General features: G+C 51.0%; 1 protein-coding gene across 3 annotated transcripts in view; it reads right to left on the bottom strand.

Annotated features, from left to right (window-relative positions):
* Positions 1 to 17,456: 17,456 nt before the first annotated feature.
* The window catches only part of STRADA (STE20 related adaptor alpha), a 51,341-nt gene continuing 50,581 nt past the window's right edge, over positions 17,457 to 18,216 (bottom strand). For all 3 annotated transcript variants that reach the window (XM_075350326.1, XM_075350327.1, XM_075350328.1), the window contains one exon: positions 17,457 to 18,146. In XM_075350326.1, the coding sequence (XP_075206441.1) occupies positions 17,994 to 18,146 (153 nt within the window). In that variant the 3' untranslated portion in view covers positions 17,457 to 17,993. The remainder of the gene's footprint in view (positions 18,147 to 18,216) is intronic.

Here is an 18,216-nt window from a genome sequence, read left to right as displayed (position 1 = left end):
TTCCTCAGGGTCACCAGATTCTTGCACCACTTCTGAACAATGCAACCTGGCTGATATTTGTGCTGACTCACAGGGTGGCACGATTGTTGGCCATAGGGTAGAAAATAAGGGAAAGTCTCTCCCTACTATCAGTTCATAGTGCAGAATAGCAGCCACTCCCACCTCATATAAGAAATCTGTGGAGAGAAAAGCGCATATAGGGTCTTACCCCAGTATATAAGGGGTGGGAGGAGGGTGAAACTACTCACCAGATGTCGTTGTGAGAGTCACAACAACTGTATTCGCATGTAGAATCTGATCCAAGGCTGCAGCCACCCAATTGGCAGATAACAGAGAGCAAAAGAGAAGGGTGTTTGATACTGCGCCAAAGGATCACAGGAACAGATGTTTAGATTAATGCATCTTTATTTCATCCAGGTCTACGCGTTTCCGGAGCCACTGCCCCCTTCCTCAGGACCGTCAGGAAAGACAAAACATCAAATCTGTCCAGACAGACAGATCAAACACCCTTCTCTTTTGCTCTCTGTTAACTCCCACCTCATGGCATAGCTTCTCAGCTGGGATGTTTATCATTACCAGTGCAGTTGGATAGTCTTTTAAGACCCAGTGGATGCATAACACACTAATTTTCCTACCTGCGACCTCTGAGGATGATACCCTCTATTTCAACTTGACACAAATGTTTATTATTGGGAGCTTCCAGTGTGCCAGTCGCACCGACCCTTTTAGCATACAGGGACTGTTAGAACCCGAATTTTGTTTCCATGGGCTCTGTAAGGTAGGGGCAGTCAGCCCTCACATGGCCTGGCTCCTGGCATTGCCAGCAGACTATTGGGGTTCGTTCCCCATGGGATATGTTCTGAGTGGCCCTCCTTGGCTTGGTCTGACAGGACGGGGGTGAGGACATTCGGGATTTTCCTGACACTCTCCCCAGAGCTCCATAGCAGCCCTATACTACTCTATAAAGGTCCACCATCTGGAGCGCATTATTAGGGGATGCCTGTTCAACCCAGTGTTGGAGGGGGTGAGATAAGGCCCACAAGAATTTATCAGACACTATGCGGTCTACCATGGCAGTGGGAGACAGTACCACTGGCTGTAACCACTTCTGTATCAAGAGCACCAAGTCATAAATACTGGCACTTCACCAGCTTGAAAGGGGTGACCCATCAAGGAATTTATCTAAATGTTTGGTGAGCACCATGAACCCCCTGGTGCTTCACAGAATTTTATAACGTTGAGGTGTGAAAATGAATAAATACATTACCACAAAAAAAGAGAATTTTGTTTACTTACCGAAAATTCTTTTTCTTATAGTTCCGTATTGGGAGACCCAGACCATGGGTGTTTAGATTCTACCTCCGGAGGACACACAAAGTACTACACTTAAAAGTGTAGCTCCTCCCCCTGAGCTTATACACCCCCTGGTGAGTAGACCCAGCCAGTTTAGTGCAAAAGCTGAAGGAGAATAGCCACCCACAAGTAGAACAGAGCAAAAGCCGGAACAACCGGAGACTCTGTCCACGACAACAGCCGGTGATAACACGCGGAACAAAAAAATTGCCAACAGGCAACAGGGAGGGTGCTGGGTCTCCCAATACGGAACTATAAGAAAAAGAATTTACGGTAAGTAAACAAAATTCTCTTTTTCTTTATCGTTCCTTTGGGAGACCCAGACCATGGGACGTTCCAAAGCAGTCCCTGGGTGGGAAATAAACCGAAAAAAAGGCAAGAAGTAGGCGGAACCTAACTTCACAAATGGGCGACAGCCGCCTGAAGGATGCGTCTGCCCAAGCTTGCATCTGCCGAAGCATGAGCATGCACTTGGTAGTGCTTCGAAAAGGTATGCAGGCTAGTCCAAGTGTCAGCCTGACAGACTTGTTGAGCCGTAGCCTGGTGCCTGAAAGCCCAAGAGGCACCAACAGCTCTGGTCGAATGTGCCTTGATCCCCGGCGGGGGAGGCACCTGAGAACTATGGTAGGCGTCCGAAATGGTCGATCTAATCCAACGGGCCAAGGTCGGCTTAGAAGCAGAGAGGCCCTTGCGCCGACCTGTGGTTAGCACAAAAAGAGAAGTGCACCGCCTAAGAGCAGCGGTGCGAGACACATAGATCCGGAGCGCACGCACCAGATCCAGAGTATGCAGCGCTTTCTCAAAGCGATGAACAGGAGCCGGACAAAAGGAAGGTAGGGTAATGTCCTGGTTAAGGTGGAAAGGAGAGACCACCTTAGGAAGAAAATCCGGAGTCGGACGGAGAACCACCTTGTCTTGATGAAAAACTAAAAAAGGTGACTCCGAAGAGAGCGCGGCCAAATCAGAGACTCTCATGAGGGAAGTAATGGCCACCAGAAAAACCACTTTCTGTGAAAGACGATGCAAAGAGACCTCCCTAAGAGGCTCAAAGGGGGGTTTCTGCAAAACCGTGAGAACTAAATTAAGGTCCCAGGGATCCAAGGGCCGCCGGTAAAGCGGAATGATGTGAGACGCGCCTTGCATGAAGGTGCGGACCTGAGCCAGCCGAGCGAGACGCCGCTGGAACAGAACTGACAGAGCTGAGACTTGTCCCTTGAGAGAGTTGAGGGACAGTCCTAGCTGCAGACCAGACTGTAGAAAAGACAGAAGGGTCGGCAAGGAGAATGGCCAAGGAGGATGGTCAGTAGAACGACACCAGGACAGGAAAATTTTCCAAGTCCTGTGATAGATCTTAGCGGAGGAAGACTTACGGGCCCGAGTCATAGTGGAGATGACTTCAGGAGGGATACCAGAAGCTGTCAAGATCCAGGACTCAAGAGCCACGCCGTCAGTTTGAGAGCCGCAGAATTCAGGCGGAAAAACGGACCTTGTGAGAGTAGGTCTGGACGGTCCGGGAGATGCCACGGCATATCTACGGACAGATGGAGCAGGTCTGGATACCAAGCTTGCCTGGGCCAGTCCGGTGCAATGAGGATGACTCGACAGCCCTCCGTTCTGATCTTGCGCAGAACTCTGGGCAAGAGAGCTAGAGGGGGAAACACGTAGGACAGACGAAACTGGGACCAGTCTTGAACCAGTGCGTCCGCGGCGAATGCCTGAGGGTCGTGGGAGCGAGCCACGTAAACGGGAACCTTGTTGTTGTGATGGGATGCCATTAGGTCCACGTCCGGAGTGCCCCATTTGCGGCAGATTGACTGAAACACTGCCGGGTGCAGGGACCACTCGCCACCGTCCACGGTTTGACGGCTGAGATGATCTGCCTCCCAGTTTTCCACGCCTGGGATGTGGACTGCGGATATGGTGGACTTGGAGTCCTCCGCCCATTGAAGGATGCGTTGTACTTCCAACATCGCCAGGCGGCTGCGTGTCCCGCCTTGGTGATTGATGTAGGCAACCGCTGTCGCGTTGTCTGACTGGACTCGAATGTGCCTGCCCGCCAACAGGTGGTGAAAAGCTAGGAGAGCTAGAAGCACGCCTCTGGTTTCCAGCACATTGATTGAAAGGGCTGACTCGGACGGAGTCCAAGTGCCCTGCGCTCTGTGGTGGAGGTATACCGCTCCCCAGCCGGATAGACTGGCATCCGTGGTGAGAATCACCCAGAACGGGGCCAGGAAGGAGCACCCCTGGGACAGGGAGAGGGGCCGAAGCCACCACTGAAGAGAGCTCCTGGTTTGTGGCGACAGAGCCACTAACCTGTGTAAGGAGGAAGGCCGCTTGTCCCAACAGCGGAGAATGTCCAGCTGCAGGGGGCACAGATGGAACTGGGCAAAGGGAACAGCCTCCATGGACGCCACCATTTGACCCAGCACCTGCATCAGACGCCTGAGGGTATAACGGCGGGGCCTCAGCAGAGAGCGCACCGCTAGCTGGATGGACTGCTGTTTGACTAAGGGCAACTTCACAAGTGCCGTCAAGGTCTCGAACTGCATCCCTAGGTACGTGAGACTCTGGGTTGGAGTCAGAGTGGATTTGGGCAGATTGACCAGCCACCCGAATTGAGCTAGAGTGGAGAGAGTGAGCGAGACACTCCGCTGACAGTCTGCGCTGGATGAAGCCTTGACTAGAAGGTCGTCCAGGTAAGAAATCACTGCCAACCCCTGGAGGTGCAGAACTGCAATCACTGCTGCCATGACCTTGGTGAATACCCGAGGGGCCGTGGCCAACCTGAAGGGGAGAGCCACGAATTGGAACTGATCTTCTCCTACTGCAAAACGTAGCCAACGCTGGTGTGACACTGCAATTGGCACATGCAGATAGGCATCTCTGATGTCGATGGATGCCAGGAAATCCCCTTGGGACATAGAGGCAATGACTGAACGCAGAGACTCCATGCGAAAGCGCCGCACCTGAACATGCTTGTTGAGAAGCTTCAGATCCAGGATGGGCCGGAAGGTACCGTCCTTTTTGGGAACTAAGAAGAGATTTGAGTAGAAACCTCGGAACCGTTCCCGGGCGGGAACCGGTACAATTACTCCATTGGCCTGTAAGACTGCCACGGCCTGTGAGAAGGCGGCGGCCTTGGAGCAGGGGGGAGTTGAGAGAAAAAATCTGTTTGGCGGACTGGAAGAGAATTCTATCCTGTAGCCGTGGGAGATGATATCTCTCACCCACTGATCGGAGACGTGTTGAAACCAAGCGTCGCCAAAGTGGGAGAGCCTTCCACCGACTAAGGACGTTGCTGGAGCGGGCAGATAGTCACGAGGAGGCTGCCTTAGTGGCAGCAGCTCCTGCGGTCTTCTGTGGACGCGCTTTTGTGCGCCAGTTGGATTTCTGGTCCTTGGCTGAGTTAGCGGACGAGGCCGAGGGCTTAGAGGACGACCAGTTGGAGGAACGAAAGGAGCGAAACCTCGACTGATTCCTACCCTGGACAGGTTTCCTGGCTTTAGTTTGAGGCATGGAAGTACTCTTCCCGCCAGTAGCTTCCTTAATAATTTCATCCAGCTGTTCTCCGAACAGCCGGGACCCAGCAAAAGGGAGCCCAGCAAGGTACTTCTTTGAAGAAGCATCTGCCTTCCACTCTTGAAGCCACAAGATTCTGCGGATAGCGAGGGAATTAGCCGAAGCCACCGCAGTGCGGTGAGAAGCTTCCAGCATGGCAGACATGGCATAGGATGAAAAGGCCGAAGCTTGGGAAGTTAAGGCATCCATTTCGGGCATAGATTCCCTGGTGAGGGAATGCATCTCCTCTAGAGAAGCAGAGATGGCCTTGAGAGCCCACACTGCTGCAAAAGTCTGAGAAAACGCGGCCCCCGCCGCTTCATACACGGATTTGGCCAGAAGGTCAATCTGGCGGTCAGTGGAATCCTTAAGGGAAGTGCCATCAGCCACCGACACAACGGTCTGGGCTGCGAGCCTAGACACCGGAGGGTCTACCTTTGGGGACTGAGCCCACTCCTTGACCACCTCAGGTGGAAAGGGAAAACGGTCATCAGAACCACGCTTTGGGAAGCGCTTGTCAGGACAGGCCCTGGGCTTGGTCACAGCGGCCTGAAAACTGGAGTGGTTAAAGAACACACTCTTTGCTCTCTTAGGCAAGGTAAACTGGTGCTTTTCTGCCAGAGAGGGTTGCCCCTCTGATACTGGCGGATTGAGATCCAGTACAGAATTAATAGAAGCAATCAAGTCACTAAGATCTGAGTCACTTTCGGACAGATCAATGGGGCACATGGAGTTAGCCTCCGAGCCCCCTGTAAAGGCATCCTCCTCATCCAGCGAGTCAGCTCTGGAATCAGAGCCACGGGAGGAGGAGGGAGAGGGAACCCTGTGTCTCTTCTTAGGAGGACGGGGTCTGGGCCCTGATGATGAATCCTCTGTGAGCTCCGGTCCTGAGGGACCCCTAGCAGCAGAGGCACCCTGTGAAGGGGGCTGATGCATATTCATCAATGTCCTGGATAGAAGTCCCATGGACTCAGCAAAAGACTGGGAGATAGACCTAGAAAAGGATTCTACCCAAGCCGGGGGTTCAGCCACAGGAGCAGGAGCAGCCTGAGAAACCACTGGGGGTGAGACTCCAGGCTGTGGCACCGCCAAGTTAGAGCAGGCATCACAATGTGGGAAGGTGTTCGGTTCAGGCAGCAGGAGCTTACATGCAGCGCATACAGCATAAAGCTTTGGAGCCTTGCTCCTCGTGTGAGACATGCTGCTGGAGTGGGGGCTCTGCCAGAGAATGAACCCCAGAGAGTATATACAGAGGTCCACAACCGGAGACTGGTTGTGGCTTACCAGACCGCTGGAGCGGTGTTGTGTGCCCTCCAGATCCCGAAGCCCGGACCGCCAAGCACAGCACCTCAGCAGAGATGCTGCAGACCAGCGCTGCAATTTCTGATCGCAGAGAGAACGCTGAGAAAATGGCCGCCGGAGCGAAGAGAGGGGGCGGGACTTGCTTGAGGAGCGGGATCTGGAGGGCCATAGAGACCTACAGGGGAGGGGACACACACTGCAGTGGGGAGTGTCCCTCCCCTGTACAGAACGGCCGCTGGGAGGAGCCGAGCTTGTCCCTCTGCATGAGTGACATGCGAGGGCAGTGAAACAGAAACTAGGCCTCCGGCGAAGCCGGGGCCTAAATTTGAGCGGCGCGGCCGACGCGCAGGCACCATCGGCTCTGTTCTCAGGCGACAGCTAGAGAACCCGCCGGAAATGTCAGTAAACACAATAAGCACACTCTCCCCCAACAATAAAGTACAGGGACCCCGAAATCTAAACGTCTCAGGTACTTAGCTGCTGAGACGCAGGGCCAAGTCCCTGGGGATGAGTGCTCCGGAACAGCAGGGTCCTGAAGGGCTGCGGATGGAGACCGGTCTCCTGCCAAGCATGGAGACCGTGCTGGCTCCCACTTCAAGCCAGAGCCCAGGAGGGATGGTGAAGGAGCACGGCATGTAAAGGCTCCAGCCTAGGAATCAACCTTACAACACCGCCGACACAGTGGTGTGAGAAGGGACATGCCGGGGGTCCAGACGTGGACCCCACTCTTCAATCTCGTTCCAAAAGGAAAAAATCATATGAGAATCCATGTGTGGATGTATGCCTCCTGAACACAAAGCGATAAACTGGCTGGGTCTGCTCACCAGGGGGTGTATAAGCTCAGGGGGAGGAGCTACACTTTTAAGTGTAGTACTTTGTGTGTCCTCCGGAGGTAGAAGCTAAACACCCATGGTCTGGGTCTCCCAAAGGAACGATAAAGAAATGTTACTTTAACACCACATTTTTCATCTTCACTAAGGTAACAGGAGATAATGGACCATACAATTTCTTGTGCAATTTCTCCTGAGTACTCCAATACTTCATATGTGGTCGAAAACTACTTTTGAGGCTCAGTGCAAAGTGAGGAAGCGCCATATATGAGTTCAGAATTTGCTGGAATAGTTTGCAGGTGCCATGTCACATTGGCAGAGCCCCTGAGGTGGCAGAACAGAAGAAATCCCCCACAAGTGACCCCATTTTACAAATTGCACCCCTCAATGAATTCATCCAGAGGTGCAGTGAGAATACACTACAGGTGTGTGACAAAATTTTATACTATTGGGCACTGGAGAAAAAAAATAATTACATTTTTACCATTAAAATGTTGTTTTAACACCAGATTTCCAATTTTTACAAGGGAAATAAGAAAAAAAAACAAAACCAGGCCCCATAATTTGCTATACAGTGTCTCCAGATCGTGGCAATCCCCACATGTGACTGTACAGTACTGTTTGGCCTCACCACACAGGGCTCAGAGGGGAAGGAGCGTCATTTGATTTTTGGAACACAGATTTTCCTAGAATAGTTTGTGGACTCCATTTGCGGAGCTCCTAAGTACCAAAACAACAGTCCCCCTCAAGTGACCACATATTGGAATTACAACCCATGTAAAGATGTGTAGTGACAAATTTGTCTCTGGAAAACAGCCACAGGGTCAAACGGAGTGATTGTTGCAGGATTAAAAATTACAAATAAGCCCTTGTCCAACACTGTACATTGTAGTGCCTGTACATTGTGCTCAGCTTGTACTTCTGCAAACCTGCACCCAGTAAATTAAGCGGGCTCTCCTCACTACACCAGTGCCAAACACATGTGGATGCTAACTGGGGTTTAGGCGCATCGTGGGGCTCAGAAGGAAAGGGGGTATTTGAATTTGGGAGCGCCGATTTTGCTGGATTTTGGAGGGGTTGATCGTGGATTTATCGTGAGCTCTATGCTGAGCACTTACATCAAGGTTTCCATCTACATCTCCAAGATACGTGATTCAGGTAAAACCCTCAATGGATCCATTCACTATAATATGGCAGCACAGTTATTCCAGACTTCGTTCGGCCTCTGTTGAGCGATGACTAATTGGTTTCAGGCATCGTGTTTCGGCTATCTATAAACATAGGCCAGCAGAACCACTCATAGACCTGCTGGTCTAGGTTTATAGGCAGCCGAAACACGATGGTTGAAGCCAATTAGCGATCACTGCAGCCACCAAGATAACAGCTAGACCAGTAGATAGCTGAAGCATCTGTGTTATGTCAGATATAAAAGATCTTGAGAAAGAAGTCACTGGACTTCGAAATGCGTTGATCGTATAAACACCATCTTTTTCATTACCATTTTATTCCTACATAGCATTGTACAGGAAAACTCATTCATGTCACGCTGCAGGGTTAGGTTGCTGAGGACCCCTTCAAAGGAGTAAGAAACAGCGCTAAGGAAGAGGACAGGTACATGGCCCATGAGGAAGGTGGTTGTGTGCAGCTTTCCAGTGTCACGCCGGACTGACATGGCTGGTCATAGCTGCTCCATGATTAGCACCAATCTTCAAATATTCCGGGAGGAGGCGAAAGCATTTTCCACCGCCTGTCAGGATGATGGCAAAGAGTTACCCATAACCATCAGAATGATAGGAAAGAGTTTCCTACAACCTGTCAGGATGGTGGGAAACTGGAACACGCTGCCTGTCAGGGTGGCAAGAAAGTGGTACCCATTGCCTGTCAAGGAAGTCCTGTCAGACTGATGTGAAAATGTTATCGCAAGCCTGTCAGGATGGATGGGAAAGGGTTTCCCACAGCCTCTTAGGGTGGCGGGAAAGTATTTTTCACAGCCTGTCTAGATGAAGGAAAAGTGTTTCCCACAGCTTGTCAGGGTGATGTAAAAGCGGTATCCCCAGCCTGTCAAATGACAGGAAAGGGTTGTATCCCCAGCCAGTCAGATGGAAAAGTGTTGTTATCCCCCGGGAAGACCGCATACATAACTGATGTCAGAGTGCCCAGCACGCAGGCAACACGCTGCCTTCTGGACCCTTATCTTCCAGCAGGATAACTGAACCAACTACCGACCAAGGGCAAGTTGTAGAAGGTCCTGTGAGGTTGGGGCCTTAACGCCACTTCTGACTAGTTCTAGCCAGGAGTTTCAAACTGCACTGCATGCAGATGCCAGTCTTGAGGTGCTGAGTGACCTCACAGAGAAGCCTGTTTCTAAGTCTAAAAAGGAGAGGGTATTGTGAGACTCAGGGAGATTATGCTGCGGAGGTGGGCTTGGGAGACAATCGGTAAATCAGTCTAACATGGTACCTCTAAAAGGGGGAGGTGATATATATGTGCCATTGATGAACGTCATTGTAATATTCGGAATTGCTTTATTACCATTATTCTAATACACAGCTAATATTTTAAAACTTTCATCTGCTCCATTTAATTGGTGCTGTCCATGAGTAGAGAAAAGCCTCCCCCACAGACACAGCAACTCACTTGTTAATTGGCAGCCTCTGGTATTGCCAATTCCAAGCGAATTATGCTTAGCCGCAATACCAGACAGTCAAACAAAAGTGAGACTGTTTCTATGGGGAGTGCTGGAGAGTAAGCAAGCCCTTTATGAAGTGTGTTCCTATTAAACCCCTTCCCAACCAGGCAATTTTACATTCTTGCGCTTTGTTTGTTCTTCTTCTTATTCCAAGAGCCATAATTTTTTTTTATTTTTCTGTCCACATAGCGGTGTGAGGGCGTATTTTTTGTAGAACAAGTTGTGCTTTGAATGGCACCATTCATGTTATGTTTTGCACTGGAAAGAGGGGGAAAAAATCTGAGTTTGGAGAAAAAAGTGCAATTCCACAATTATTTATTTATTTTTTTTTTTTGTTACTTACATCGTTCAATTTACAATAAAAATGAGCTGGCAGTATGAGCTCATTTTGATTAAGGACATATCAAAGATGCATTGTTAGTGGCATTTACCAGTTAACAGCTGCAGATGGAGTTTTGCTCCACCCACAGCTGTTAGAGGCAGATGATGGCAGAATATCACAGCCATCATCTGCATGGTAAGATGGTACTGCAAGTCTGCATCAATGTCAGGGAGCCAGCATATGACGTACCAGTAAGTCAAATGTCGGTAAGGTTTTAAAAGGAATGGTCAGGGACTTCTACATTAGTGGCCTTTTCTTTGGGATAGGTCATCAATATCTGATTGGTGTATAGGCGACCCGTCATCCCCTGCCTGATCAGCTGTTCCTGGTGTCGGCGGTGGGAAGAAGTGCTGAGTTGCAGAGCTGCACAGCTCCATTAACAGTATAGCGGCCACAACAGCATTCTGCACACGTGTAGTACCCTGCCACTATACCATTGATGGAGCTGTGCAGTTCTGAAATTGAGCACTTCCGGACAGCACCAGGAACAGTCAATTAGTGGGGTGCAGGTGTCGTATCCTTACCGATCCTAAGGATGACCCAACAACGTAAAAGTCTTAAGGCCCCGTTATACGCAGCAACATCGCTAACGAGATATCGCTGGAGTCACGGAATTCATGACGCATATCCGGCCTCGTTAGCGACGTTGTTGCGTGTGACACCTACGAGCGACAGCTAACGATCAGAAATACTCCCGAAATCGTTGATTGTTGACACGTCGTTCATTTTCAAAATATTGTTGCTCGTTCGGGACGCAGGTTGTTAATCGTTCCTGAGGCAGCACACATCGCTACGTCTGACACCCCGGGAACGAACAACAGCGTACCTGCGTCCTCCGGCAACGAGGTGCGAGTGAAGTTCATGCGGCTGCTTTCCGCCCCTCCACTTCTATTGGTGGCCTGCTGAGTAACGTTGCTGTGATTCCCGAACGAACCGCCCCCTTAAAAAAAAAAAAAAAGAGAATTTTGTTACTTACCGTAAATTCTTTTTCTTATAGTTCCGTATTGGGAGACCCAGACCATGGGTGTTTAGCTTCTGCCTCCAGAGGACACACAAAGTACTACACTTAAAAGTGTAGCTCCTCCCTCTGAGCTTATACACCCCCTGGTAGCCAGTCCTAGCCAGTTTAGTGCAAAAGCTGAAGGAGAATAGCCACCCACAAGTAGAACCGAGTAAGAACCGGAACAACCGGAGACTCTGTCCACGACAACAGCCGGTGATAACACACGGAACAATAAGAAAAAGAATTTACGGTAAGTAACAAAATTCTCTTTTTCTTTATCGTTCCTTTGGGAGACCCAGACCATGGGACGTTCCAAAGCTGTCCCTGGGTGGGAATAAACAGAAAAAACTAAGAAGTAGGCGGAGCCTAACTTCACAAGTGGGCGACAGCCGCCTGAAGGATGCGTCTGCCCAAGCTCGCATCTGCCGAAGCATGAGCATGCACTTGGTAGTGCTTCGAAAAGGTATGCAGGCTAGTCCAAGTGGCAGCCTGACAGACTTGTTGAGCCGTAGCCTGGTGCCTAAAAGCCCAAGAGGCACCGACAGCTCTGGTCGAGTGTGCTTTGATCCCCGGCGGGGGAGGCACCTGAGTACTCTGGTAGGCGTCCGAAATGGTCGATCTAATCCAACGGGCCAAGGTCGGCTTAGAAGCAGAGAGACCCTTGCGCCGCCCTGTGGTTAGCACAAAATGAGAGGTGCACCGCCTAAGCGCAGCGGTGCGAGCCACATAAATCCGGAGAGCACGCACCAGATCTAGAGTATGCGGCGCTTTCTCAAAGCGATGAACAGGGGCCGGACAGAAGGAAGGCAAGGAAATATCCTGGTTAAGGTGGAAAGGAGAGACCACCTTAGGAAGAAAGTCCGGGGTCGGACGGAGAACTACCTTGTCTTGGTGAAAAACAAAAAAAGGTGACTCCGAGGAGAGCGCAGCCAAATCAGAGACTCTCCTGAGAGAAGTTATGGCAACTAGAAAGGCCACCTTTTGAGAAAGACGATACAAAGAAACCTCCCTAAGAGGCTCAAAGGGGGGTTTCTGCAATACCGTGAGGACCAAGTTAAGGTCCCAGGGATCCAAGGGCCGCCGGATAAGGCGGAATGATGTGAGACGCACCTTGGATGAAGGTGTGGATCTGAGCCAGCCGGGCGAGACGCCGCTGGAACAGCACTGATAGAGCTGAGACTTGTCCCTTGAGAGAGTTGAGAGACAGTCCTAGCTGCAGACCGGACTGTAAAAAAGACAGAAGGGTCGGCAACGAAAATGGCCAAGGAGAATGGCCGGAAGAGCGACACCAGGACAGGAAAATTTTCCAAGTCCTGTGATAGATCTTGACGGAGGAAGACTTACGGACCAGAGTCATAGTGGAGATGACTTCAGGAGAAATACCAGAAGCCGTCAAAATCCAGGACTCAAGAGCCACGCCGTCAATTTGAGTGCCGCAGAATTCGGGCGGAAAAACGGACCTTGCGAGAGCAGGTCTGGACGGTCCGGAAGATGCCACGGCATCTCCACGGACAGTTGGAGCAGGTCCGGATACCAAGCTTGCCTGGGCCAGTCCGGTGCAATGAGGATGACTCGACGGCCCTCCATTCTGATCTTGTGCAGGACTCTGGGCAAGAGAGCTAGACAGGGAAACACGTAGGACAGATGAAACTGGGACCAGTCTTGAACCAGAGCGTCCGCGGCGAAGGCCTGAGGATCGTGGGAGCGATCCACGTAAACCGGAACCTTGTTGTTGTGACGGGATGCCATTAGGTCCACGTCCGGAGTGCCCCACTTGCGGCAGATTGACTGAAACACTGCCGGGTGCAGAGACCACTCGCCACCGTCCACGGATTGACGGCTGAGATAATCTGCCTCCCAGTTTTCTACGCCAGGGATGTGGACTGCGGATATGGTGGACTTGGAGTCCTCCGCCCATTGAAGAATGCGTTGGACCTCCAACATTGCCAGGCGGCTGCGTGTCCCGCCTTGGTGATCGATGTAGGCAACCGCTGTCACGTTGTCTGACTGGACTCGAATGTGCCTGCCCGCCAACAGGTGGTGAAAGGCTAGGAGAGCTAGAAGCACAGCTCTGGTTTCCAGCACATTGATTGAAAGGGCTGACTCGGACGGAGTCCAAGTGCCCTGAGCTCTGTGGTGGAGATGTACCGCTCCCCAGCCGGATAGGCTGGCATCCGTGGTGAGAATCACCCAGGACGGAGCCAGGAAGGAGCGCCCTTGGGACAGGGAGAGGGGTCGAAGCCACCACTGAAGAGAGGTCCTGGTCCGTGGCGACAGAGCCACTAACCTCTGTAAGGAGGAAGGCCGCTTGTCCCAACAGCGGAGAATGTCCAGCTGCAGAGGACGCAGATGCAAATGGGCAAAGGGAACAGCCTCCATGGAAGCCACCATTTGACCCAGCACCTGCATCAGGCGCCTGAGGGAATAACGGCGGGGCCTCAGGAGAGCGCGCACCGCTAGCCGGAGAGACTGCTGTTTGATTAAGGGCAACTTCACAAGTGCCGGCAAAGTCTCAAACTGCATCCCTAGGTACGTGAGACTCTGGGTCGAAGTCAGTGTGGATTTGGGAAGATTGACAATCCACCCGAATTGGGCTAGGGTGGCGAGAGTGAGCGAAACACTCCGCTGACCGTCTGCGCTGGATGGACCCTTGACCAGAAGGTCGTCCAGATAAGGAAGCACTGCTAACCCCTGGAGGTGCAGGACCGCAATCACTGCCGCCATGACCTTGGTGAATACCCGAGGGGCCGTGGCTAACCCGAAGGGGAGAGCCACGAATTGGAAATGATCCTCTCCTATCGCAAAACGTAACCAACGCTGACGTGACACTGCGATTGGCACATGTAGATAGGCATCTCTGATGTCGATGGACACCAGGAACTCTCCTTGGGTCATAGAGGCAATGACTGATCGCAGAGACTCCATGCGAAAATGCCGCACCCGGACATGCTTGTTGAGAAGCTTGAGATCCAGGATGGGCCGGAAGGTACCGTCCTTTTTTGGAACTAGGAAGAGATTTGAGTAAAAACCTCTGAACCGTTCCTGAGCGGGAACTGGGACAATCACTCCGTTTGCCTGCAAGGACGTCACGGCCTGCGAGAAGGCGGCGGCCTTGGAGCAGGGGGGAGTAGAGAGGAAAAAATCTGTCTGGAGGGCTGGAAGAGAATTCTATCCTGTAGCCGTGAGATATGATGTCTCTCACCCACTGATCGGAGACCTGCTTTAACCAAGCGTCGCCAAAGTGGGAGAGCCTGCCACCGACTAAGGACGTGGCTGGAGCGGGCCGAGAGTCATGAGGAAGCTGCCTTAGTGGCAGAACCTCCTGCGGTCTTCTGCGGACGCGCTTTTGGGCGCCAGTTGGATTTCTGATCCTTGGCTGAGTTAGCGGACGAGGCGGAAGGCTTAGAGGATGACCAGTTGGAGGAACGAAAGGAACGAAACATCGATTGATTCCTACCCTGGGCGGGTTTCCTGGTCTTAGTTTGTGGCATGGAAGTACTCTTCCCGCCAGTAGCTTCTTTAATGATTTCATCCAGCTGTTCACCAAACAGCCGTGAACCAGCAAAAGGGAGCCCAGCAAGAAACTTCTTGGACGAAGCATCTGCCTTCCACTCTCGAAGCCACAAAATCCTGCAGATAACAAGAGAATTAGCTGAAGCCACCGCAGTGCGGTGAGCAGCCTCTAGCATGGCAGACATGGCATAAGATGAAAAGGCTGAAGCCTGAGCAGTTAAGGTAACCATCTCAGGCATAGATTCCTTGGTGAGGGAATGCATCTGGGGAGTGAGACCACTCCTTGACCACCTCAGGTGGAAATGGAAACCGGTCATCAGAATCACGCTTTGGAAAGCGTTTGTCAGGGCAGGCCCTGGGTTTGGTCACAGCGGTCTGAAAACTGGAGTGGTTAAAGAACACACTCTTCACTCTCTTAGGCGAGGTAAACTGATGTTTTTCTGCCAAAGAGAGTTGCTCCTCTGATACTGTCGGATTGAGATCCAGCACAGAATTAATAGAACCAATCAAATCACTAAGATCTTAGTCACTCTCAGAGAAATCGATGGGATACATAGCCTCCGAGCCCCCAGTGAGGGCATCCTCCTCATCTTGAGAGTCAGCTCTTGAGACAGAGCCGTGGGATGGGGAGGGGGAGGAAACCCTGCGCCTTCTCTTAGAAGGACGGGTTCTGGGATCAGATGAATCCTCCGTGAGCTCTGATGGACGGAGGTCAGACGATAGGAGTCCTCTGTCAAGAGTATTAGAGGCACCCTGAGAGGGTGGCTGATGCATATTCATCAAAGTCCTGGACAAAAGTCCCATGGACTCAGCAAATGACTGGGATATGGACCTAGAAAAGGACTCTACCCAGGCCGGGGGTTCAATCACAGGTGCAGCAGCAGCCTGAGAGACCACTGGGGGTGAGACTCCAGGCTGTGGCACCGCCAAGTTAGAGCAACCATCACAGTGTGGATAAATGCTCGGCTCAGGCAGCAGGAGCTTACATGCAGTGCATGCAGAATAAAGCTTTGGAGCCTTGCTCCTTGTGTGAGACATGCTGCTGGAGTGGGGGCTTTGCAGAGAATGAACCCCAGGGAGAATATACAGAGGTCCACAACCGAAGACCGGCTGTGGCTTACCAGACCGCTGAGCGCGGTGTTGTGTGCCCTCCAGATCCCGAAGCCCGGTCCCCCAGAGCGCAGCACCTCAGCAGAGATGCAGAATGCAGGATGTCCCAGAGCAGAGTGAACTCTGCCTGAGAAATGGAGGGGGCGGGACTAGGGGCGTTCCTATAAAAGAGCGGGAACTGGAGGGCTATAGAGACCTGCCGGGAAGGAGGGACGCCCCAGCAGTGGGGAGTGTCCCTCCCCTGTGTAGAACGGCCGCCGGGAGGAGCCGAACCTGTCCCTCTGCATGAGTGACATGTGAGGGCAGGAAAACGAAACTAGGCCTCCGGCGAAGCCGGGGCCTAAATTTAAGCGGCGAGGCCGACAAGCAGGCACCATCGGCGCGGTTCTCAGGCAAAAGCTGGAGAACCCGCTGGAAAAGTTAAAAACAATCACATACAGCATACTCTCCCCTTACTATAAAGAACCAGGACCCCCAACATAAACGTCTCAGGTACTTAGCTGCTGAGACGCAGGGCCATGTCCCTGGGGATGAGTGCTCCGGTCCAACAGAATCCTCAAGGGGCTGTGGATGGAGACCGGACTCCTGCCAGGCATGGAGACCGTGCTGGCTCCCACTTCAAGCCAGAGCCCAGAAGGGATGGTGAAGGAGCGCGGCATGTAAGGCTTCAGCCTTGTAAATCAACCTTAACAACACCGCCGACACAGTGGGATGAGAAGGGACATGCCGGGAGTCCAGACATGGACCCGCTTTTCTTCAAACTCTTTCCAAAAGTCAAACAATCAGATGAGAATGCATGTGTGGATGTATGACCTCCTGAACACAAAGCGATAAACTGGCTAGGACTGGCTACCAGGGGGTGTATAAGCTCAGAGGGAGGAGCTACACTTTTAAGTGTAGTACTTTGTGTGTCCTCTGGAGGCAGAAGCTAAACACCCATGGTCTGGGTCTCCCAAAGGAACGATAAAGAAAAAGAGGTTGTTCGGCGGCCACAGTGACGTCATTATGAAGGTAAGTATGTGTGACGCGTACCGGCGATATTGTTCGCCACAGGCAGCGATTTGCCCTTGAGTGTAAAGCAGCCTCTACACAACCCCTTTAAACAGATTGTAACTACAGCTCTCCTAGACGCTAAGCAGCTCACCTTTAAAGAGGAGTTTTTTTAGGTTTTCTAAAACAATGCGCTTTTTTTTTGAGTTTCTTTTCCTAAAGCATTTTTTGCAGCCTTTTGATTGGACAGTGTTTTGTTTGGAGTGGAGTGGATTCCATCAGGTTCCACTTAAAAAGGGGACATGCACTTTTTTAGATTTTTTTTTTTTTACACCAGGCATTTTTTAGAACCTCTTTAAGGGGGGAAAAAAATGCTCAAAAATAACTCCAGTGGAATTCTCATAGAAATGAATAAGAAGAGTTTTCCAATACATGAGCTCGCAATACTTGTATTCCGCTGACAGTACCTGGCGGAGCAGCAGCACTTCTTTAATACCAAATTTAGGTAACAAAAGTAATAATTGCTTATAATGCAATTCCCTTATACACCAGTGGCAGCAAGTTTCACAGGGCAATATTACGTCTCCAAGACTTGGACTTCAGCAGCCGTACCTTATGGCAGCAGATGCTAATCTAACCTCATAGGCTGCATTGTGGTAACCTGCCCAGATGCCGGTCCACAGTCTTCGAGGGAGAGACTTAACGTCAGTGATTTCAATCTGATAATTTATGGGTGAACTATAAAAGTTTATTAAAAATCACATGCATACCACCTTAAAAACCACACTGGTATTACTGCCCCCATATCTGAAGTGCTATAGTAAGACTACATGGTTATATATCACAAGAAAATTGTGGAGAAAGACGTTACAGGAGCTTACCAGCAAGGAAAAGGCCTCTCTGGCGTATTTACTAGGATGTCACTGACACCTGAGCCCACAATGTCCATAATGGCGGTTCTAGGAAAGAGTGACTGGACCCTGACAGGTAAATGAACAGTGATGTGTTGGAACCATACAGTGCTGACCAGGTTACTAAGCATTGATAGAACAGATTTCCAGTATTGGGTTCTAGCCTCCATTAAAAAAAACACAAAGTGAGAGGAGAATGTCGCCAACACCAGTGTCAGCGTCTACACTTTTTGGTGGTTGTAGGTTTCCTCATGCACCTACAATAAGTGAGACCCCAATGGGCCCATGCTGTGTAAACATTAACAGGATTAATATCCTCCCCATTTCCAACCCAGTCCATCCACTTTTTGCTTTAAAAGTCCCAATCGTCCATATCCAAGTGCTCCAGATCAGACACCAATTCTGTTACGCCCTGGGGATCCGAATGTCTCGCTCCTTCAAAGTTGGTAATGGGCGACACAGGACGGAGCAGCTCGGGGAGGGCTTCAGACGCTCTCCGCTTTATCTAGGAGAGATTGGAGATGTTACTAATATATATATTTTTTTTTAATCATACTGCCTCAGACAGTCCCTTT

Source organism: Anomaloglossus baeobatrachus, chromosome 5, assembly GCF_048569485.1.
Source record: "Anomaloglossus baeobatrachus isolate aAnoBae1 chromosome 5, aAnoBae1.hap1, whole genome shotgun sequence".
Lineage (NCBI taxonomy): Eukaryota > Metazoa > Chordata > Amphibia > Anura > Aromobatidae > Anomaloglossus > Anomaloglossus baeobatrachus.
Note: the sequence above shows the minus strand (reverse complement) of the source record. Positions and strands in the feature narration are given on the sequence as shown.